Below are 23,871 nucleotides of genomic sequence, written 5' to 3' on the forward strand. Positions count from 1 at the left end.
GTATTTATATATAGTTATAAGACTAGGCCACATTTCTTCATAATATTATAATATTTTTCAGTTCATTCCTGATGATTTTTATATATTTTTTTATAATAATTATAAATACGTTGATAATAAAATATTGTACTATGTAACTATTGTTTTGTTATAACCTACTGAATGTGCATTTAAATACAGCGAGTTTACATATTACACCTTAGTATTGTTTGATCAAGAAATCATTATTAAAATATTTATCTACACTACACAATGCGGTATTATAATTATTTATGTAGTATCTATGAATTCAATTTTTATCGTGTCATTTCATATTTTTCTATTCAATCATTTGAGTGCATTTTTGAAAACAACAAAATAGCTAAGTATGTATCATAATTCGACTTTGGGACACTTTCAAATGGACAATAGAGATGAAGAGTTGGGATTTAATTAACAGAGGATAAGAATTACCAGTGTTTGCTGACTGCTGCCATTCGATAGCCAAACTAATAGTTAATTTAGTGATGAAGAAATGTCTATGCTGTGGTGCCAAATTGATGTATAGAGATGTATACATGTATAGAGTAGACGGCTAATAATCCATAAAATAGACTTCTGAGCCCATTAATGGCCAGATGTTGCGACTTGACCCGCAGGAAGGCAGGGATACAGTCAGCGCTTGAGGTCTGTGCAGTGGATAGCAAGGTGAAGTGAAGTCTGGCCGTTCTAGTGGGCATAGCTTTTACATGTGACATTGACAAAAACCTTCTCAAAAGTCTAAATATGTATATGAAAATGAAGCTAAAATAGGACTACCAGGGCTAACATTTAAATTAGTCGCATGACAAACATCACACTATTATTATCCTAATTTGTCACAAACTGCAAACATTTCCACACAATTTTAGATTTATTCAAACAGTCAATTCGATCAATTATTACATGACATGCAGATATTCCCAAGATAATCCCTGAATCTTTTGTTATGAATGGATACTATTTTTTTTATTAATTATAACATACATGACCATTTCGAACAATTATTAATATAGCCGAAATGTACTGTATAGGTAAATCAGTTATACAGTGGCACCATAGGCGATTCGCTAGTGTATTAGAATTAATTGTTTGTTGCAATGCCTGTTTCAATGCTAGCTTATTAATGGACAACGCACTCAATACAGTAGCTAGCAAGTAAATTCACGCATGGCAACATTCGCACACGTATAGGTAGACGTCACGCAATTTCCATTATGCGATATAATGCATCAGGAATTTATAGCAATATCACCTTTATTGTAATGGCGGTAGAACAGTGTTTCTAGTGTCAATGTTCATTTGAGCGAACCTGTTCGAACCTTCGGCAGACCCGACAAAAAGCATCGGGAATTTATAGCAATATCACCTTTATTGCATTGGCGTTAGAACAGATTATGCCATTCGGCAGACCCGACAAAAAAGTGAGTGTCATTTTTTTTCCAGATGCTTCGTCCATGTTAATGTCATTGATGCTAGCAAACAACTACTACTTCACCATGTTCGATTTTTAGAAAATCATATGGACCTCCACAATGTGGAGGTTGTATTAACAGATTTTGTTTTTACAATAAATGGATGTTAGCCACTTGCTCAACGTATTAGGTCCATACACTGACTCCAAACACAAATTGAAAAACAATATGTGTATTTGCCAGACCCGGGATTCAAAACAAGACTGTAATTATTTACCTATATTGAAATGTCACAGTATAATGCAAATGTAGTGATAACCGTAGAGTAATTTTACATAATAATGCCATAAATAACTTGTGAATGGATCGCACAATTAAAATTAGTGTGTCAAAATACAGAAACAAAATATCAAACGTTGACAATACAGTGTGATACAATGTGCCAAGTTAAATTTTTTTTTTTTTTTTTGTGGCTTATATTAGATTTATAAGGGTACCTCTTGCATCCACTCTCTTTGTTCCAGCTAGTATTTTCCAAATCAGTTCAAACCGTAAACAAGCCTAGTGTAAATTTCTTTAATGGTGTTGAATGTCAATTCTTGGCGGAAAGACATAACTGACTAATTAAAATAAAACAACATGTAGTACATGCGGTAGTTGTAAAATTGTATAATCTTTGTATAAGTTGACAATGTCCCTCTGAAGCGGACGAAACCAGTCCTGACAATAATTATAAAACAATGTAAAATAAGTACTAGGTACATACTGTGCAGTGTTGCCATCTTTTTCTATGGTGATTATAGTACAAAGGCGTAAAAATTATAGTATTTCTGAAAAATATATAGTACAGGAACATTTTTCGTTTTGAATCCTTTAAAATTATAGTATATTGGTATATTTGTCGTAAAATTATAGTATTTTACATTTTCCGCAGAATTCAAATTATAGTATTGTACTATAATTATAGTACAGTTGGCATCACTGATACTGTGTTTTATTTTAATTAACCTAATATAAACCCAGGTTTGATCAAGATTTACATGTCTTGTCCAGGATATAGTGTTACGGGTAATTTTCACATAATTCCTTTTGCATGCTCATCCAATCAAAATTGGGTTCAAAATACTATAGAAACACAACAAATACTTAATTAATGAACTACTACAACAAATTAAATACCTACTAATGAAAAGATATTGTCCTTTTTATACCACAACCCTTGAATAGACCATAATATAATATGGATCACATAATGGAACAGATTAGGTGTTATTTATTGCACAACCCCTATAGGAAAATGAGGAAATATAAAAAAATTACCAACAATTATTACATTCAAAGAAAAAAAACAGGATGGTGAAAGTTATTTCCATTGGGATTTGGACTCAAGAGGCTGGAAGAAGACCTTGATTATCCATACTAATTGGGGATGAAATTCCAAATAATGATAATAAATTCGGATAGGTGGTACCTACCTACTACCAACAAAAAAATATCTTTCATTCCTGATTTTGAAAATTTCAGTATTGATCAATGGCGAGGATGATTTCTAATGAATATGGTGATATTCAGATGATCGAGTATCTCTCTTTTTTTAAATTGACTACTATGAGGTGCGGATCTTGGCCATCGCCTCTCCAAAGAGGTTTTTAAACAGTTTCTACGAAAAAATGGGTGACCATTGCTTAGCCTATTTAGTCAATGCTCTGGACCCAAACACAGAAAAAACAACATGTGAATTTGTCAGAAGCGGAGATTTTGTCACTCGACCATGGGGGCTGCATTCAAGGTCTATAATATAATATTTTGCCAACTAGTTATGATAGTCCAGTGGTAGGTACCAATATTTTCTCACACCTAGCAATTTAGTGGTAAGAAGGTTGCTTGTGCCATGTAAAATTATTTAGGTACATTGAAATCAATTAGAATTTTTCAAACAAGATTCTCATCTCGCAGTCCTACCAAAGAGGTTGAAGAGCTCCGTCCAATCTCTTTGAGGCCTACCTATTGTAAAAAATATGAAATCAGCCACAATATAATTTAAATAGAAAGGAAAACGTTGTTAGGTTTGGAATTTAATAAAGAGTTTAATTCAGTCGGTAACAGGTAGGTAAGTATTCAATATTGGGAATCGACAAAATTTTCGCGATGGTACAAAATATTGTATATTGTACAAAGTATTGAAATCAATAAATAAAAAAATACATTATTTTTATTATAATGATGTACTGCACTGGTAAATTTGAACTACTACTTAGTGACGTCATCTACAATTGTTTGGGATCAAATACAGAACGTTACACAACCTTGGTAACGAAGACAGAACTGTATACTATGTGAGTATCAAATGTAGCACTCTTCACTTTTAAAACATGTATATTTAATTATTTACAACAATCATAATTCTGACATACGTAAATTCTGTTGAGTATTTCTAATTTCTAAAAGTAGAAAAATATTTTATGCTTTTATAAAACTCAAAAATCCAACAAAGCGTTTTTCGTCATTTTCTCGAAACGATGAATAGTGCACAGTTCTACATAATATGATTCTATACGACTCAAATATCCCAATGGAACTAGAATATTCTGGAAATTGACATCGTAAGTACATATTAGTTAGCCATACATTTAAAAAAAGTTTCGCTGCCTTGGAAAGCAGATTTTTCATTGGTCGTATTATAGCTGACAATTATCACTATAATAGAATCAGTAGTTCAACACAACGAGTTGTAACTTATTTTATGTTGAGACATAGCTTTTAATAAATGTAGGGTTTTTTTAAATCATTAATTATTTATATGAATGAGCATTAAAATTAATACATATTACTTACCTACCTATTTGAAATATTTTTTAGCATGAAGTTTTTTAATGATGAGAGGTGATATTTTAAAATCTCTTGTATGATAGTGATAATAGCATTAAAATGTGGATATTAGTGACATCTCGCGGACATTATATTTCTCTGCAAATTGCGTCATCCGCATTGGTCCGCACGTGAAATTTAGACTTCCTAGTCGGTATAATTTCATTATAAATTAAAATACAAAATGTTGAGTGCCGCAAGAATAATCAGCCGAAAGGCCGTTGAATGTTCGGGAATCGCAACAGATCTTGCCACACAGAGACAATTCTCTACAATTTTAAGAAATGTAAGTACGATGTCAGATACAGAGTTAGACCTTTGCGACTTATCTTCATATATCTTACTACACTTGACTAAATCCTTGATTCTATGTATTATCACTCGTAATTTAAGCATTAACGTATCGTTTTCAAATAAATTGTGCAACAAGTTTTCATTCTTAACGTAATGCAACCTGATTGAAATTGCCGCTGCGTAGTTTGACAAAGCGATTAATTATTTTTTCATCCCTTTTTTAGTCTGGAGTTCCTGTGTGCTCAAATATCCACAGACATGACATCCAATACAGACACAAGTGAGTACCCTTTTTCATATTTATACGCTTTCAATAGTACGTAACGCACATCTTGTCTGGAAGACCTTTGAGACCGCTGCAGATTTTTACATAACCTTAAACTTTTTAACACATTTTGCAATTGTCACAAATGATTGCGAAATGTATGCCTCTCAAAATATCTAATGGATGCTGCAAATTATTTATGGTGCATTGAATGACGACATCTAGAGGCAATTTTGTATTGTGTATCCAATGACAGTCTATTAGTTCCTTTGACTGCTGGTTGTGAGAATGGTGCATTCGAGAACTGTAGTAGGTCCAATTCTCAAGGTTAATAAATTATGATCATATTATGTATATAGAAGTTATGATAACTATAAATACATGACATTTTATTGTGGTCGCCTATTTTTTTTATCGCACCGAACCTCTTAACATGACTTTGGAGGGTGCTTTTTCAATATTTAGTTACAATATTCAAACATTGCAATCCTTGTCTTGGGTGTTGGCATTGCCGACTCAAGTAGAAAGTTGATACATTCACAACGACTGGTCCTACTTTTTCCGCCCCTCCCGTTGTTGTCTATGGATGACCTGTCAATGTTCTATAGAGTGCTCATACTGACGTGTCTGTCACGTTCACACAGGGAATGGTTTGATTTGGATAGATGAGTTACATGATAAATAATACACCAGCATTAACACACCTACAAATGTAATGCATAGATCAATGCTAAATATTTTTTGGAAATCGATATTACCACCGGTTTTTGTGTGAAGGACTAGTCTGACTTTGACAGCTGATGAATAACAGGAATGTATATTATTTATAAATAACACTGATAGTTAATATAATTGATTTGAGAATTTTTTATAATTCAATTTGAAACGAGAAAGGGCGAATCAATATATCAAGCAATCTTGGATCTGATTTTGACAGCTGAACAGTGGACCACTCGTTGCTTGTGCAAAAAGATATGCTCAGGCTTTATTAATCTAAAGATGGCGCTGATGTGGGATATTATTGTCATCGAAAATTTATATCTTCAATGTCTCCATTTTAGATGATTGACCTCTTGCACTAAATGTATTAATCCCTGTACACAGCACTGATCGTGTGGCTTACTATAATGGTAATGGTACCATAGGTTGAATAGTTTTGGTAAGACAAAGTTTCGAAATTATTGTAATATCACTTCTTCCTCTTTTAGGTCAGAAACAGTTAAAGGCGCCGTTATTGGTATTGATCTGGGAACGACAAATTCATGTGTCGCGGTCATGGAAGGAAAGCAAGCCAAGGTTTGTTGATCATACTCGGAAGTCCGATTAATTAAAATTATCTGAAATGTGTCGTATCGGTCAAATATTGATTTTTTTTACCAATGTGACTATATGTTTGGGTATCATGCTTGAAAAAGTAAGGTTTTTTTGTCTTTGAAAGATTTTCATAATTGGTACATTTGTGGTATTGCGCTTGTGCTGCCTCTATTGGTCGTAACCATTATTACCAGACTTTTGTAATTAGGACATAAATTTTTTGAAAGTGGACATGAGATGCATTAACAAATTGAGTGTCAATATCAAAATTTAAAAAATGTTTTGATATGAACGCCATCTGCTAGTAAAATCTTGAACATAATATTTAGTAAAATTTAAAGAGGCATTGAACTAGAATATTGAGCAACTAATGTCACTTCAGTCTAATTAGGGTGCTACGTTCCAAACCTTTGAACTGACACTTGAAATGTATCTTGTATAAGACAGTAATAAAACCTGTTGTAATATATGGCTCGGAGATCGGGTGCATGACCAAAAGCATGGAAAGAGTGAAGAGTCATTTAAGTAGAGTGTGCTGCGTGGTATCTTCAGACCCATCAATGACACAGTTGGGGGTGTAGACAATACAATTAAGAGCTGAACACTTTGTAGGGGAGCCCGCACATTGGGCCGCCTTCGATAGCTGGTCCATGTACACAGGATGGATGAGTCTTACATTACAATGTATCTGACGTTTGAGAAGCCGGAAGGCAAACAAAGAACTGGTCGACCTGGTGCTAGATTAAAAAGAGTTATGAACAACCCCCTTTGTGTTGAATGATAATTTAAGCATAGATAAAACTGTAGAGCCTGATATCTTGATTTATAGATGTCTGATCTATAAATGCATATGAACATTCACAGTTGTGAAATTAAATGGCCTAAGATTAGTCCAATGTCATAGTTCAATAGATTAATGTTTTTAATAAAAACAAACTTTAATCTATCAACAGTTTAGTCAACTTAAAAAACTTCTCTTTTTACCAGCCGGCACAATTTTATTTTGATAATGGTTTTATGGTAAAATACATTCTGACAATAATGGAAATCCCATTTACTTAGTATATAAATGATACTTTTGATGAATCAATTGATTGTATTGAATTATTAATGTGTGTTGAAACAGGTAGTTGAGAATAGTGAAGGCAGTCGCACGACCCCATCCCATGTGGCGTTCACTCGTGACGGAGAGCGTTTGGTGGGAGCACCTGCAAAACGGCAGGCTGTCACTAACTCTGCCAATACCTTCTACGCCACAAAGCGTTTGATCGGCAGACGCTACGATGACGCAGAAGTCAAGAAAGACATGTGAGTATTATTTTTTGTCTTTATGACGTTTTCAATATCTATCCATAGTAAATATTAAAATATCTAATATAATGAGTGGCAAATACATAATGAATGTAATTGTTTCGAAGAAATATGATTATTACCTCTAAACTTGTCTTTTTTTTGGTAAGTACACTGAATCCCCGAAATGCCTAAAACTCCTTTGAATATTTGATTTGATTAAATTTTATTTTCATAATTTTAATTATATACGTCATGTATATTGTATAAGTTAGTTGTCATCGTAAATGCAATTAATATATTTTTTAGCCTATAATATGTAGAAGACTTTGAAATTAATTCTTTCCATTATGATGTGTGTATAGCATTAATACTACTACTTCATTCTATTACGATCCAGCAGCGGATTAGTGCACATGGCAAACACAAGATAGCACCGCTTCCCTCAGTCTATCGCTACATCCCTTGCCACATGGTGATAAGAATCTGTGCGACTGTGTCACGTTTGTATCACACTCTCTGGAGGCATCCGGAACACATGCCACGTGAAACGCCTCTTTCTGATCGTTGGCATCAATACATATTCATGAATAACATTATTGTTTTATATTACAGGAAGAATCTTTCGTACAAAATAGTAAAAGCATCAAACGGAGATGCATGGGTGCAATCTACAGACGGAAAAATGTATTCCCCCAGTCAAATCGGAGCATTCGTCCTCGTCAAGGTAACATAATAATAATTGATAGTTCTACTTGTTATTTTTAAACTGTTTTACGCAGCGGAGAAGAATGTTATTTTGATGTCGACATCACCGGTTGGCCCTACTGGATTCCAGTTTCTTGTCTGTTTTTAAAGGCCATGCCAGTGAGTGTTTGACTTATTTCTGTAGACTTTATCCCAAAGTCTTCTGATTGAGTTACATCAATATTATCTTCACCTACCTCAGATGCTATCTTTCGGAATAGAGAAGATCAGCTGTAGAATTCCTTGTCTTTAATTTTCTAGCTATGTTGATCATTTTGCGAATTGTAATCTATGTAAAAATTATTTATTATTGTCATTTTTTTATATCAAATTGTGCACTATCCATTATGACAATGTCTATCTGATAATTGTAGATGAAGGAAACTGCTGAGGCTTATCTGAACACCAACGTCAAGAATGCAGTTGTAACAGTTCCCGCATACTTCAATGATTCACAGCGTCAGGCCACCAAAGATGCCGGTAACTATCTTTTATTTGAATCTAGATAATGGCATGATGTGTGTACATCCTGTCCAGTATGAAGATGGATTGTTTCCACAAGTCATAATTTTAAAAGTTTCATTTATAGGTAGTCTCAGAGGATAGGATCAGTGTTATGGTTTTGATGCCAGATGTAATCTTATATGTACCACTGGATATAATGCGATATACCTAAAATATTTTTCTGTAAAAAAGACCATTGTGGACTTTAATCATTTCCATAAACATGCTTTTCCATTTTATTAAAATAAACCATTATTTGTATTTAATTTTCCTTTTCAATGTTCATGCAAAATACATATATGGTTCGCATTATATCTGGGACAATATGATATTCGTCTGTATTTGCTTGACATATTGACAAGTTACTGTAGTATGACATTGTAATTGTGTTGATATTTCTAGGTCAAATTGCTGGCTTGAATGTCCTGAGAGTAATCAACGAACCCACAGCTGCAGCTCTCGCGTACGGCATGGATAAGACCGAAGACAAAATGTGCGTATTAAAGAGATATTTTTTCTTTTCTAAGTTGGCAATTCTATTCGGTATTGAGGCACACAGTTTCTGATATGAATTAATACCGCCATGTCAGTGAGTGTCTGATGGAACAATCTCAGAGACTTTTGAAAATTAATTTCATATGTCATTTTATAAAATGTTCATGTATTTGATGATTGTTTTGCACCATTTACTGTGCAAGATGCATAAATGTATATTTTTCCATATTTATACGTCTATTGGTGACGATCTTCTATCGAAGGATGACGATCAATTTGCGGTATATCTTCCTATTGTAGTCCAATAGTATCAGATCACCAATGCTTTGGACATTGAGTTACTCAGACGTTGCATAGTCAAGAGATTCTCCTACTACCTACGCCTCTGCTGTCCTCTACATTTCCTTGCATTATTATTTGGGAGTGAATCATATTTTTCAGTTTTTCTGAACTAGCCTTTTCAAAAAACATTCTCACATCCCAATTTTTTTTATGTGTAACATAAAATTAGATACTTATGAAATTGTTTGCGATATTTCTTGTTAATTATGTTTATTTTCATAACAGTATTGCCGTTTACGATCTGGGCGGTGGTACCTTCGATATTTCCGTCCTGGAAATTCAGAAAGGAGTTTTTGAAGTGAAGTCGACCAACGGAGACACATTCCTCGGAGGTGAAGATTTCGACAACGTCCTTGTCAATTTCCTCGTCTCTGAATTCAAGAAAGAGGTTAGTCATTAACTAGTCTGACAAATTATTATCGTAGAAAAGTTATCACGGGAACTGTCTTTTACTTGGAATATTGTATGAATGATAAATCCTTCATCAACCATCATTCAGAATCTTGTAACCCTAGTATATAAATCAAGACAGTGACAGAAAAGTTTAGGAAATTGTTGACAGGATAGTATCGTTTCGATTCAATTCCATCAAAGAGGAACATTCAAAAGTTACTGTTGTCCTGTGAATTAGATAAATACCACATAATATATATATTATTGTTTTTCATTTCAAATATTACGTAAAGTGAATGAATTGTTAAATATTATATACTTTGATACAGCAAGGAGTAGATGTGACCAAGGACCCCATGGCGATGCAGCGTCTGAAGGAGGCGGCGGAGAAAGCTAAAATTGAATTGTCCAGCTCCATGCAGACCGATGTCAACCTGCCTTACCTCACAATGGACGCTTCTGGACCCAAACATATGAATCTGAAGGTAATGCGAATAAGTGTTGTAACACGGTAGGGATAGACACTGAACTCATTCTCTGTGACGTTTCGTCAATTGGGTATCTAAACTAATCTCAGGTAAATAATAAAACTTAAATTACAAACAAAATAAGCGTTGATAGTTTTTATAGAAAATATAGATATAGTTAGAGCAACGCGAGAGAGCCATGCAGCAGCGAGAGAAAGCGATGCAATAGGTTTCATGTAAGATCAGTCGGAAATAATGTAACAATAAAAATTTACCCTATATAATTCGTGCGCGGTAGAAGAAATCCCAATTTCAAGGTTAAGTTGTTCAACCATAGTAATTAAATTCAAGTACCTTCAGTCGGTATTGTCTGGAGATACGGAACGGTGGGTATTTATAATGTATCTAAATGGAATATTACTCCAAATAAAATTGAATGCCATTATTTTGGAACGATACACTAAATATTATGAAAATCAAGATTTTTTGTTTTATTAATGTTCGCCCAGCTGATAAATACTAATTTTAACGTTAACCATTCATTATGTATAATAATATTATCTAAGATTAGTCGTTCAAATCGCTGTAGAAATGGGATATGAATTAATTGTGTGATCCTCTTTTTGGTAGATGACCCGCACAAAGTTGGAGAATTTGGTCGGAGAATTAATCAAGAGGACGGTTGGTCCGTGCCAAAGAGCCCTGCAAGATGCTGAGGTGCAGAGATCAGACATTGGTGAAGTGCTTCTCGTCGGAGGCATGACTAGAATGCCCAAGGTAATATTCATTTGCCTTCTTTCCTTCTTTTATTATGAAATAAGTTTCCCCTTTGGTGCTGGGAGATCTTTGGTCCCATAACGACAGTAGTTTAAGTATAACGGTGTGATTTTACACGTACCTACTACGTGATCACCGCATAAGCGAAATCATCACATAATAGGAAACTTAGAGCTGGATGCAGATGTATTAACCTACGAGGGTGAGTCAATAAGTCCTTAGAAAAGCCGACAGGTGGCGCGACTAGTACTGCAAGCGGTTTGTTTTCATGCAGCGACACTACCGATTCAGTATGCTGCGAAGTTTCAATCAGATTGGTCGGGTTGTTGTATGTTTCTCGTACATTAAAAAAAAAATGCTTGTGGAAAATGGAAAAATGGAAAATGGAGAAAATTGAGTTTAGAGTTGTTATTAAACATTTTAATATAAAAGGGTTAACAGCAAAGGAAACAAAAAATGAGTTAGATTTAGTTCACGGCATATCTGCTCCTTCACTCGCAACTATTTATAACTGGTTAAATGAATTTAAACGTGGTCGTACATCAACAAAGGATGAACCACGCTCAGGACGTCCTGTAGAGGTGACTACACCAGAAATGATCAATAAAATCCACGATATGGTGTTAAGTGACCGAAGATTAAAGTTGAGTGAGATAATTGAGGTTACAGGGATCTCAAAAGGTAGCGTCATTTCTATTTTACATGACAAATTGGGCATGAAAAATATTTCTGCAAGATGGGTGCCGCGTTTGCTCACAGTCGACAATAAACGCAGTAGGGTGGTGGCCTCTAAAGCCCTGTTGTCGCTCATGCAACGCAATCCGGATGAATTTTTTCGTCGCTTTGTGACTGTAGATGAAACATGGATACACCACTATACTCCCGAGACGAAAGAACAGTCAAAGCAGTGAATTGCGAAGGCAAACCATGTCCAAAGAAGGCGAAAACCGTAAAATCAGCTGGTAAGGTTATGGCTACTGTATTTTGGGATGCACGTGAAATTATTTTCGTTGACTATTTGGAAAAAGGAAAAACAATAACAGGGGATTATTATGCATCTTTATTGGACCAGCTAAAAAACAAAATTGAAGAAAAACGGCCTCATTTAAACAGGAAAAAAATCCTCTTTCATCAGGACAATGCCCGTGTTCACACATGTTTACGATCAATGGCTAAAATTGAAGAATTGAAGTTAGAATTGGTCGACCACCCACCGTATTCGCCAGATTTAGCCCCCAGTGACTTTTTCCTTTTCCCAAACTTAAAAAAATGGCTAAGTGGACAACGTTTTTTTTCAAATGAAGAAGTCATCGATCGGACAAATGCTTATTTTGAGGACCTTCCGAAAACTTATTTTTCTGACGGTTTAAAAAAAAAATGAGAAACGTCTAACCAAGTGTATTGAGCTCCAAGGAAATTATGTTGAGAAATAAAAAAAAAATACAAAAATAAAACCTGTTTTAATGCTTTTTTCTAAGGAATTATTGACCCACCCTCGTAACAAAAAATTGTTATTGTAACCCGATGCGGAGTCAATAGTTATGGATGTCTTAGCCACACTATACATACAGACCTACAAACTTATCTGTAGAATGGCCAAAAATGGATCTACAAACTACCATAGGACGCCATGTTGAAAATGTCAGATTTTGTCCAGTCCCCATCCCATTCTTCAGATAAATTTGTAGGTCTGTAATTTTTTTGTATTCAAACGTACTGCCATCTTTAAAATCCCTATTTCTGATCATTTTTAAATGTTTTAAAATTTTCATAAATACATACCTACAATGGGAAAAATATGGCTCAATATTATGAATTGAAATTAAAATGATATTTGAATGCCAACACTACATTAGAGTTTTAGCAAATGGTTATCGGTGTATCATTAATAGAATACAATTCATTTGGCAGGTGCAAGCAACTGTCCAAGAGATCTTTGGGCGTGTGGCATCCCGCGCCGTCAACCCCGATGAGGCTGTGGCGGTGGGTGCTGCCGTGCAGGGCGGAGTCTTGGCCGGAGACGTCACCGATGTTCTTTTGCTCGATGTCACACCACTGTCACTTGGAATTGAAACCCTCGGAGGAGTGTTCACTAAACTCATCACCAGAAATACCACTATTCCTACCAAAAAGAGTCAAGTGTTCTCCACAGGTTAGTTGAATTATAATGCTATTTCAAATCAAAGAGTACTTTCAAGACAAGGTCAAGACGAAGTCGAGTCTCCCATTGAGCATTAAAACAATTTATATTTGTAGTAGTTTAATACTCAATGATATTTATGTTAACCCTTTCTAAGCGTTACGAATCCCGACTTAGTACAACAGTGCGCGTTGTGATTTCAAGCATCAATAAATCGTAATAAATGTCAGTCAAACATACACAAATAGAGTAGTAAAAAATCGGAGTCAAGTTCAAAAATGATTATGACAGAACCTAATATTTTATGTGACTCTAAAAATAAACATTCGTCGCCTAAATCTGATAAGAAATCACGAACAAGACTTCTTCATTGAAAAAATGCCAGCTTACTCGAGCGGCGCCATGACACTTACGAAATGGTGCTGGACTAATGCGTCGATGACAGATTAACAAGTGTAAGAACAGTTCAGTATTCTTATAGTCTACCGGCTACCATTTCGACAAATATGTCATACACATAATGAATAATAATATGGTTTATGACTTTTATGAGCATTTTTGTTGAGTGTGTTGAAAAAATATCAGTCATAAATAACTCATTTTTATAGCATCCAGGACATCTCAAACTGTGTAACTTTTGTTTGAACTCGCATACACATTGCAGCACTGCAGGCCGAGTATAAATAAATCATCCTTGAGAACTACTGGCTATTTGAGAGTGATGTACTTACCACCAGTGCCTGGTTTGTACCTACCATTGACCCCGAACTGAATGGAATCGAATGACACATAGTTTATATAACAAAATGGTTTATTTTTCGAATACCTATTACAATTCGTAAAATATTAAATTTCAAACACTTTTTGCACTTCTAAATGCTTTATAGTCACCACAATTTTATTTTCAAGTTCATTTGTTTTTTTTTTATTATATTACTTCAATAACCTGGTACTAGAATAGGTAATCTCTTATTTTATTATAATGACGTGATAGTAAGTAACTCGAGTTATTTTCGACTATAAATATAAGAAGAATTCTACATAAAAAAAATAGTAGTCATGAATCAAACCCTTTTGAATAGTATTACGAAAAAAATAATTCTCAAGTGTCTGTCTCACACCAGCAGACGATGATTTGCCGCGCAGTGTATAAAAATTCAGTAGCGCGGGACCTGGTGTTTGCGTAATACGACAATTTCCGCATTTATGCGGGAACGGGCGTCTGAGTGTTCGTGTCTTTTCTTTATAAATGGCTGATAACTAGGGTAAATAAATAATTTTTGTCTGTTTCACCTAATACTATAACCAGAAAATAGTATTTAAAAATGTTAATCAATGATAAACAAAGAGACATATTAAATCGCGGACTTCTAGGTATATTTAAATGACACCTGGTTCAAATTATTTTCCGAAACTATAAACTCGCGGATAATATACTGGCAGATAGGCGAATGAATGCAATCTCCAAAAGCATTCCTTTTGTAAAAATATTTTGTAAATTCACTTTGATCAATGTAACTTTCGAATATTCTATTTAACAGTTTACGCACCAAATAGTTTTTCAATCACTAAAAAACAATATAACTTATTATATCGCAAACTCGTATCGTTACAAACACGTCAGTCAAATGTCTTCGGCGCACATGCACTAAGAAGCGATAAGACACTATATACGCGGCAAATTTGAATTGGCCCGATGACTGATATATTTTTATTCAAGACACGCTCCCGAAAAATATTTATTTAAATTAGATAGAACAAAAGTTTAGGCTATCCATTGACAGATGTCAAGAGAAGGATGATTTTTGAATAAATTAAATCAATATTCGAATTATTCGCGCCTGGCGGAAAGCAGTACTAGGCAAACGAAAATCGAAATGACTTTAGTCAGCTGACGCGCGGATGACTCGCGCGTATAGGCTGACTAAAGTCAGTTGCCGCGTTAGAAAGGTTAAAATGGGTTTTATCATTCATTGTTTATGTTTTATCGTTTTTAGCTGCCGACGGCCAGACCCAGGTAGAAATCAAAGTACACCAAGGAGAGCGAGAAATGGCAACTGACAACAAGCAACTCGGAGCCTTCTCACTTATTGGAATCCCCCCAGCGCCTCGTGGTGTGCCACAGGTTGAAGTCACCTTCGATATCGACGCCAATGGTATCGTCCACGTCTCCGCCAGGGACAAGGGAACTGGCAAAGAACAACAGAGTGAGTCTTATTTATTATTCATTGTAATCTCCTTCCTCTTTAGTTACATTCCACTCTAAACTTCCACGTCTTTCATTTACTTCAGCAACAAGTGATATTAAATAAGGCTCTAAGTACCAAAAAGTAGTATTGCCTGTAGTTACAAAATACCGAGTCATTGCAGTAAAATTTCATGAAGCAGACCTTTTGAAAAATGTAGTTTTACAGTGTGAAGCAATCACGGCAGCTTCTATGATTTTAGGTATTAAGAACTAGCAAATGTCAACACACCATCGTCAGCTATTTTATATTGAATGCCGTTGACCACTGCAGTGCTACTTACACCATTATAAATAAAACACGCCATGGACTTACAACGTCGACAGGTTTAATTATTTTGCTGTATTTTTTTGACTTGCTTGAGGCACTTAGACTATAGTTGAAGTTATTGGCGTTGGTATGTAGAACATTTTTCTATAAAAATGTCAGTTTTTATGTTTTTGGTACTTAGCGCCTTAATTGATACACGTATTCAAGTGCAATTCTGCCCCCTCGAAAAAGAAATGGTTGGTTTAACATATTCAAATAAATTATAAATGTAACAAATCACATTATCAACCGGAAATCGACACATTTATGGATAGAACAGTATCGTCCTAGTCTCAATGACAATGTTCATTTTGAATTTTTTCATCCGTGTTTGCAGCTGAAAATATCTTATGGATTCCGTATACATATTATAATATAACAGGAATGGATTATCGTATTATACGGTCGGTGATACTATCGAACATTATTTTTTGCATTACGTACATGAGCTCAATGGTATTCAATTTGTTATATTTACTGATTTGTAACAATGACATTGATATTTTACAACGTTTTTATTAGCTCGTATTCTTGTTTGTCCGGTGGTTGTTTGTTCTTGTACAAATCTTGCAATCGATTTTTAACTAACTTCCCGACCAGCTAGACATTTGAAACTTTTAGAATATATCAGAACACAATGCCAATGCATTCTTTTAATACTTTTAGCCATCTTTAAGCAGAATTGAATTCATTTTCAGTTAATTCTTTTTTGTATGGAAAGTTATTTCAGAAAAATCCGTAAAAAGTAAAAGACTATTTTTGGTTGCTAAGCGGGTGGTCCTAGCAACTAAATTATTAATATATACTTGCGTTACTGTGGAAATCAAAATGAAATGTCAAAATGACATTTCAGTATTCTATATTTGTGTTTGTTTTTTATTTACTTCATATCAAGTACAAGTTTGAGCAAATTGAGCATAATAATTCAACAGAAAATGTAAAAACGTTGTATATAAAAAGTTCTTTTTATCTTGTAATTATTTTTAATATGGACTTGAACTTATGGTTTGTTATTTCTATTTCCGCAGTCGTCATCCAGTCATCAGGCGGCTTGAGCAAAGATGAAATTGAAAACATGGTTAAGAACGCAGAACAGTATGCGGCTGAAGATAAGGTGAGGAGAGAAAGAGTGGAAGCTTCCAACCAGGCCGAATCCATTGTCCACGACACTGAAGCCAAAATGGAAGAATTTAAAGACCAGCTGCCACAAGAAGAGGTAATGTAACATTCAATCACAATGAGATATTTACTTAATTACTATCTTGCTTTACCTTCTTTGTTACATCTTGTAAATTGATCAAAAACCTTTCTTCCCATAGATAAACTAGAATAAGTTGTCAGCTAAGTGAGGATGCTGCATGCTAACATTTGGCGTTATCATTCAGTAGTTTTTATACTGAGATAGGCTTAGTTCCAAATTCAAACACTAGACGATTTATGTTCTGCTATCCATAATTTCAATTTCAATATACTGTCACATAATTACATTACTAAATGTATTTAGTATCGATTACATTTCCTTTTCATCACAGTCAGTTTCCAGTCTTTCCTTCATGACTTTCACCTGTTTTTTCTCCTCAAAATATTATGTAAAGTATTTTATCATTTTTGCTCTAAGGCAGAGTAAGTCCAAAATATGTAGGTACTCATTATCAAATTTCATTTGACTGTTGTTTTTTTATAGTGTGAGAAAATGAAGGCAGAAATCGCTAAAGTACGAGAATTGCTCGCCAACAAAGATGAAACAGACCCCGAAGCCCTCAAAACCGCCACCAACACCCTGCAACAAGCTTCCTTGAAACTCTTCGAACAGGCGTACAAAAAGGTAAGATCATTCAACATTTTTACTTTAATTTGGGCCATGGTCTTTCATGGCAAAAAGGAGTGAAAAATATGTTCACATCATTGGCTAATCAAGATGTTAGTAATATAATATGTATGAAGGCAAGTATTGCAATAGTAATTACTTGTGGGCTTGGCCGCGCGGCTTAAGCATCGGCCTATAACGTCAAGGGTCCCAGGTTCTAATCATGGGTCTGGCTAGTACACATATTATTTTTCAATTTGTGTATTTGTCAGAGTATGTGCCTGATAGGTTGAGCAAGTGGCTAACATCCATTTCTCGTAAAAACAAAATCTGTTAATACAAAACTTCCACTCTGTGTAGGCCCATAATATGATTTTATTAGGATCGGACATGGTAAAAAAAAAAAATTCTTGAGAAACTTATTACATTTAGTCCAGTCAATCTGTACTTTATGGTTGCAAAAGGTCGGGTAGAAGATTTTTTTTTTTAAATTTGTATATATGGTAATGAATGACAAGAAAACGAATTTTGCCAATTCGGATGACTTCGGCACAACTTTTGGCGGGCAAAAAACCGCAAAATTTTGGGTGTTTTTTTGGTTTTTCGCTATCTAAAAAACGGTTGGTCGTAGAAAAATATTGTTTTACACAGAATTAAAGCTTATTAAATTTCCTAAAAATATTTATATAACACGTTTTTTTCTATCTTTAACCGTTTATGAGATATTTGCTGTTGAAAACACGCGTTTTAGTAAAAATCAAACTTTAATGAGAAAAAATACTAATCTAAACTTAAGATCTTACAAATGAAGTATATTCATAGTTTTAGTAATGATTGAAAAACAAATGTTAATATGTACAGAATAATTATATTCACCAAACATCTTAATTTTTTAACCGTTTCTGCCGCTTTGGTGAGGTGGAGTAGGCAAAGGTTTTACGTCGTCAAAGTATTGCAATGCAGCTCCCACGTCGGGATCATTGTCCTACAAAACTATATAATATATTCCATTAATTTGAAAAGAATGGAGAGATATTATATATATATTAATTTCATATCATCCATTACCTGTTCATTACTGGGAAGTTCTGCTTGAGTATAAAAGTCATCTTCTTCAGCGTCCTCTTCCCCCAATCCAGAAATATCTGCTACATTTTCACAATTTACTCCACTGCAGTTCTTGCAAATTGACGAACAATTCATCCCTGATTTTTGACAGGTACATGCTTTACTGCACCCCTTCTTGCATGCACAAGAAAGTACTTTCAGTATTTTTTCAGGCGCTGGATCTTTAATGATCTCCACGGGTATTAGGCCATTGCTGGTTCGCTGCCACCCCCAATCTTCTGGTTTTTTAACATTGCCAAGCCAAGTTTGAATTTGGTAGTAGGATCTCAGCGAATGGTGTCGCGCTGCGTCTCGAGTTGGTGATAGTCTTGATAGATTAAATTTAAACTGTTTGGCCGATTTCATGAATAGCCGATAACGCAGTGTCCAGTGTTTCCTCAGGTCTACAGGCATCACTGTACAACCTCATAAGACCTGTTCTCCTGCTACAGCTATTTCATCAGTGCTGGCATCTGGATTCTTGAATACTGTGACCACTTCCTTCAACTGAATATTCTCTCCAAAATACCACACAATTTAATCTTTCCATGGCCAAATAGAGAGGATGTTGTATCACACCCACTGAACGCGTGTGTGAAAAGAATGGTACGTGCGTCATATTTAAACGATTTTGTCGAGAACAACACATCTGGTTTACTTCCCTTTCCAGGTTTTCGAAAGAATAAGTTGTCCAAGAATTGTCCTCTTGCCGACATCAGTACAAGAAGGTCAATATCTTCACCTATTATTACTACGCTTTTAAATTCATTTTCTTTTTAAATGGCAGTAGTTACAATTAAAACATCGGCATCCTCTTCTGCCTGGTTCACTTTTATGCCAACCCGTGAGAAATGTGTTTTAAGTAGTGTTATCAAGCGATTTTTATTACTTCCGTTGCTCAAAAAAAGTTCATGGTCCACCTGATTGACAGTGTTTCCTTGAAACATAATTTCAGGGCATGGTTTTAAATTTATACGGTGTAATCTTTATACAAACTTTGTCCCACTGGATGCAGCATTGGATGGATATCCGTCAAATATAACTTCAATTTGTAACTTATAATGTTTTGTCAAATAATCCGAATACATCTTCGCAATGTCATCAAAGCATGAATTTCGGGGCCAAACTACTTTATGTAGGAGATGTCCTCCGTCAACCACAATAAACTGATTGTTAATGTTGATGCTGTGAGTCTCAATGCTGGTGAAAGTAGAAATTAGAATGTGGCCCTTTCTACCACTCCCACTAACCCTCCCCCCACCCCCACGCACCATCTGGAACATTGCGCCCATTGACAATAAAGACTAGTTTGTAAACCCAAACTAGGAGCGCGATGCTCAATTCGTACTTACCATAAAATAACAGTAAAAATTGTAAGTAGCCGAAATCCATCTGTTAACTATAGATTATAGAAATAAGGAATCCTTAACCATAGACTACTTTTGTTATGAACTCGCCCCCTTGCCCCCCTTCCGTATTGCCATTTACCACTGACAGCTGCTGTCAAAATAAATTGACGTGTCTTTAAAACGGCCAATACACTCAAATTCATTTAACAATTGATCTCAATATGGGTATTGAACAACTATTAAATATCCGTGACATTTAATACGAAATATTTTCCTTTACTTTCTTGATTCTGTACATGTCTTAATTTAGTAAAACCGATTATCGAATTGAAATGTCAGTGTCAATGAATTATGAATTAACTTTTCTTATTCAGATTTAGATATTTATGTAATATTAAACCAATAGATAGGTAGTTGAAATATATAAGTGCTTAGTTACCTACATACCAACATGGTAATATTAGTTTTAATCACTCTATATAATTATTCACATCATGGCATATATTTGTAATAATTGTAAATGACAAAATCTGACATTTCAACGGCAAGTGTTACCGTATCGGGAAAAACATGGTCAAAAAATAACTTATATTATTCACTAATTGCGGAGACATTTAATCATTTTTATTAAATATTAATTGTGTATTTATAGTTATTGAATTTATTTTGTATATTTTTCATATTTTTGTCATCGTTTAACAATTACAAAATAATTTACCTAAATTATGAAAAAGAGAATTTTTATATATGGTAATATTTTCAATAGAAAAACAGAACGAAGCTATTGCAGATTTGGTGGACCATAGACAACTCGATCATAACTATGAAATGCTTTCTGGATAGTGTTTTGTTGTAATTTTGTTGTAATTATGACAGACGATTGTGCATAGGGCTCTAAGTAACTAATTAATAAACCCCAAATATTTTTTTTAATAGGTAACTAATCTTTTATTATTATATAAGTAGGTACCCTAATAATTTCAATTCTTAATAATTTTAATATTACTGACCTTATTTTGAATCAGAAAGATATTCTTAAACCAATAAAAGGTAATTATAGGATAATTTCAAATAACAATAACAAAATATTTAATATCAATAGCATATTAACTGAAAAAACCCAACGAAATTAATGGACTCTATCTAACTAGTCACTCCATTACCTGTGGCCCAAATTCCATGAATGTAATAAACCCACCATTACCTACCCAACATATTTATTAAATGTAAAAATAAAATAATATTGAAATATAAGGTAATGAACTTTGTTTTTCGTCTCCTGAACATTTCACATATTGTCGCCTTGGACAATATAATCCTAGAGCGACGATATACTGTTTTCAACAGCAAGTATCTCATAAACGGTCAGAGATAGAAAAAAACGTATTAAATAAACATTTTAGGAAATCCGAAATACCAAAAAAACACCCAAAATTTTGCAGTTTTTTGCCCGCCAAAAGTTGTGCCGAAGTCGTCCGAATTGGCAAAACTCGTTTTCTTGTCACTCATTACCATATATACAAATTAAAAAAAAAAATCTTCTACCCGACCTTTTGCAACCATAACGTATTTTTCAGTCTAATTTGACTGGACTAATAAGATATATGGGATTATTCTTTTGCCTTGTATTAATTATAATATTGTACACACTACGTATGTATTTGACCGTTGTAAACCATTGAATTTAGTGAGTTTAATATCAGCTGGTCTGGTTTTTCACATATAATTTTATATTTCCCAGAAAATTAAACCTAATAATTACAAGATAAAAAGAACTTTTTATATACCACGTTTTTAAATTTTCTGTTGAATCATATAGACTTGACAATTCTATTTATTAATAAAAACTTTTTATTGTACTTAATAGAAATACTGAATAAATATTATAGAATACAGAAATGTCATTTTGACATTTCATATTGATTTCAATAGTAACGCACGTATATATTAATAATTTAGTTGCTAGGACCCACTTAGCAACCAATAATAGTAAGTAGAAAATATTACTTTTCACGAATTTTTTCCGAAACATACAAAACAGAATTAATTGAAAATGAATTCAATTCGGCTTAAAGATGGCCAAAAGTATTAAAATAATGCATTGTCGTCCTGTTCTGATAAATTCTAAAAGTTTCAAATGTCTAGCTAATCGGGAAGTTAGCTAAAAATCTTGGACATACAAGAAAAAATTTGTGCTGCACAAGAAAAAATCGGACAAACAAGAATACGAGCTAATAAAAACGTGGTAAAATGCACATGGTTCTTCTGCGTAGTTCCAATTTTAAAAACATCATTTTTGTTTGATAATGATGAACGATTATTGTAGTTAGATATAATAATTTTTATTGCAATCATTTTTCAGATGGCTGCTGATAGAGATACAGCTTCAAGCTCTTCCTCATCATCCTCGTCAACGGAAAATGCAGGAGAGCAGTCGACGACGGGTGGTGAAGAAAAGAAAGAAGGAAAGAACTAAAAAATATCTTTTTGAAAAAAAATGCATTTTCTTACAACCAAAAACATGCTCCATCTGTTGTGAAAACACAGCATTTGAAAATGACACGACGAATCTCTCATGGTATAATAGGATAGATTATTTAACAAAACAAACCTACTCTTATCACACCATGAGAGATTCATCTTGACATGGTTTCATTGTGTTACGGACTGTATGTTTTAAATGTTTAAGCAAAACGGCTATATCCATCATATTGGGTGTTATATTCTTAAACGTATTTGTGGACTATATTATTTATATACTTTTCAGAATTTAACAGCTTACTTTTGTCAGTAAACCACTGTATCTATCGTAAGTTACACGTTTTCACACGTTTATAAATAAAACTGTATTCATAGCAACCAAATATCGTTGTCGCAGTTTTTATTTTGTTCACTCCGTATTACCCAATAATTAAAAGAATTTAATTATAACGAAATATACAAAAGTTCCTATTTATTTATCCACAAATTTTATAACTTTAAATTGTTGAAATAACAATAAAATTCTGCAATATGTATCGAAACATATGACACATACAATATTATGGAGACTAAGAGCGTAATGCAGAGTTATTAACACTAAGTTAGCCTCAACTAATAACTTACACATCACTTGTTTTTCTCATTCCATCCATGTCGCCGATATCGGCAGTGTATGTTGGGTGTCGAAATTTTTTAACTGAAGTGTCCAAGTATAACTATGCATTACGCTGTAAATATGCTGGTATTAATTAACACTACTGAATATAAATATTTGTTGTGAATTTCGCATATTGGTTGATAATACGCTGTTGTCGAATATCAAATAATATTTTCTTCACTGTGTCAATTCTTCGTATCAATTCTTATGCAACTGAGAATGGATTTGAACCTTTGGTATAATTATTGTCGTGCAATGTTTTTTTTTATTATCATTTTAAATAAACAGATGTCATCGGTGACTGTAATAAATGATGTTTATTGTCTGTGGTTATTTTCTATACTCTGATGAACACTGCTATATTTAGTGTTTACTTTGACTTAACTTAGGCTAAGTCACACACGGCGGATTAATGTTTAGTTTCTTAGATTTCCATGCACAAGGGATATGAATGAGGGCGGAAGGATGGTTACCATTTTGTTTTGTACGTATCATTAATGTTATGAGCCATCGCGACTACACTGCAGCCAATTTGTTACTCTTGTATTTGAATAAAGTTCTCAAAAAATATATTTCCCTTTAATC

At 34.0% G+C, this 23,871-nt stretch overlaps 1 protein-coding gene across 1 annotated transcript; it reads left to right on the forward strand.

Moving 5' to 3' along the window:
• The first annotated feature begins 4,398 nt into the window (after positions 1-4,398).
• Hsc70-5 (Heat shock protein 70 cognate 5) lies at positions 4,399-23,871 on the forward strand. Its single transcript, XM_085954019.1, has 15 exons — positions 4,399-4,587; positions 4,820-4,875; positions 6,069-6,156; positions 7,301-7,482; positions 8,080-8,191; positions 8,586-8,691; positions 9,118-9,208; positions 9,778-9,940; positions 10,275-10,430; positions 11,043-11,189; positions 13,101-13,341; positions 15,327-15,536; positions 16,913-17,100; positions 17,569-17,709; positions 22,510-23,871. Exons 1-15 carry the CDS (start codon positions 4,486-4,488, stop codon positions 22,621-22,623), a joined length of 2,097 nt encoding a protein of 698 aa, XP_085810145.1. The 5' UTR covers positions 4,399-4,485; the 3' UTR covers positions 22,624-23,871.

This window comes from Rhyacophila brunnea, unplaced genomic scaffold (assembly GCF_057557595.1).
Source record: "Rhyacophila brunnea isolate RB1 unplaced genomic scaffold, BYU_Rbru_1.0 scaffold_4, whole genome shotgun sequence".
Lineage (NCBI taxonomy): Eukaryota > Metazoa > Arthropoda > Insecta > Trichoptera > Rhyacophilidae > Rhyacophila > Rhyacophila brunnea.

What these genes read in the sequence shown, in the direction of transcription:
- Hsc70-5 (XM_085954019.1), top strand. Translation starts at nt 4,486, where the DNA reads ATGTTGAGTGCCGCAAGAATAATCAGCCGAAAGGCCGTTGAATGTTCG. An exon ending in TGGAAGGAAAGCAAGCCAAG is followed by an intron (nt 6,157 to 7,300) that starts GTTTGTTGATCA and finishes GTGTTGAAACAG; the next exon opens with GTAGTTGAGAATAGTGAAGG. An exon ending in CCAAACATATGAATCTGAAG is followed by an intron (nt 10,431 to 11,042) that starts GTAATGCGAATA and finishes TCTTTTTGGTAG; the next exon opens with ATGACCCGCACAAAGTTGGA.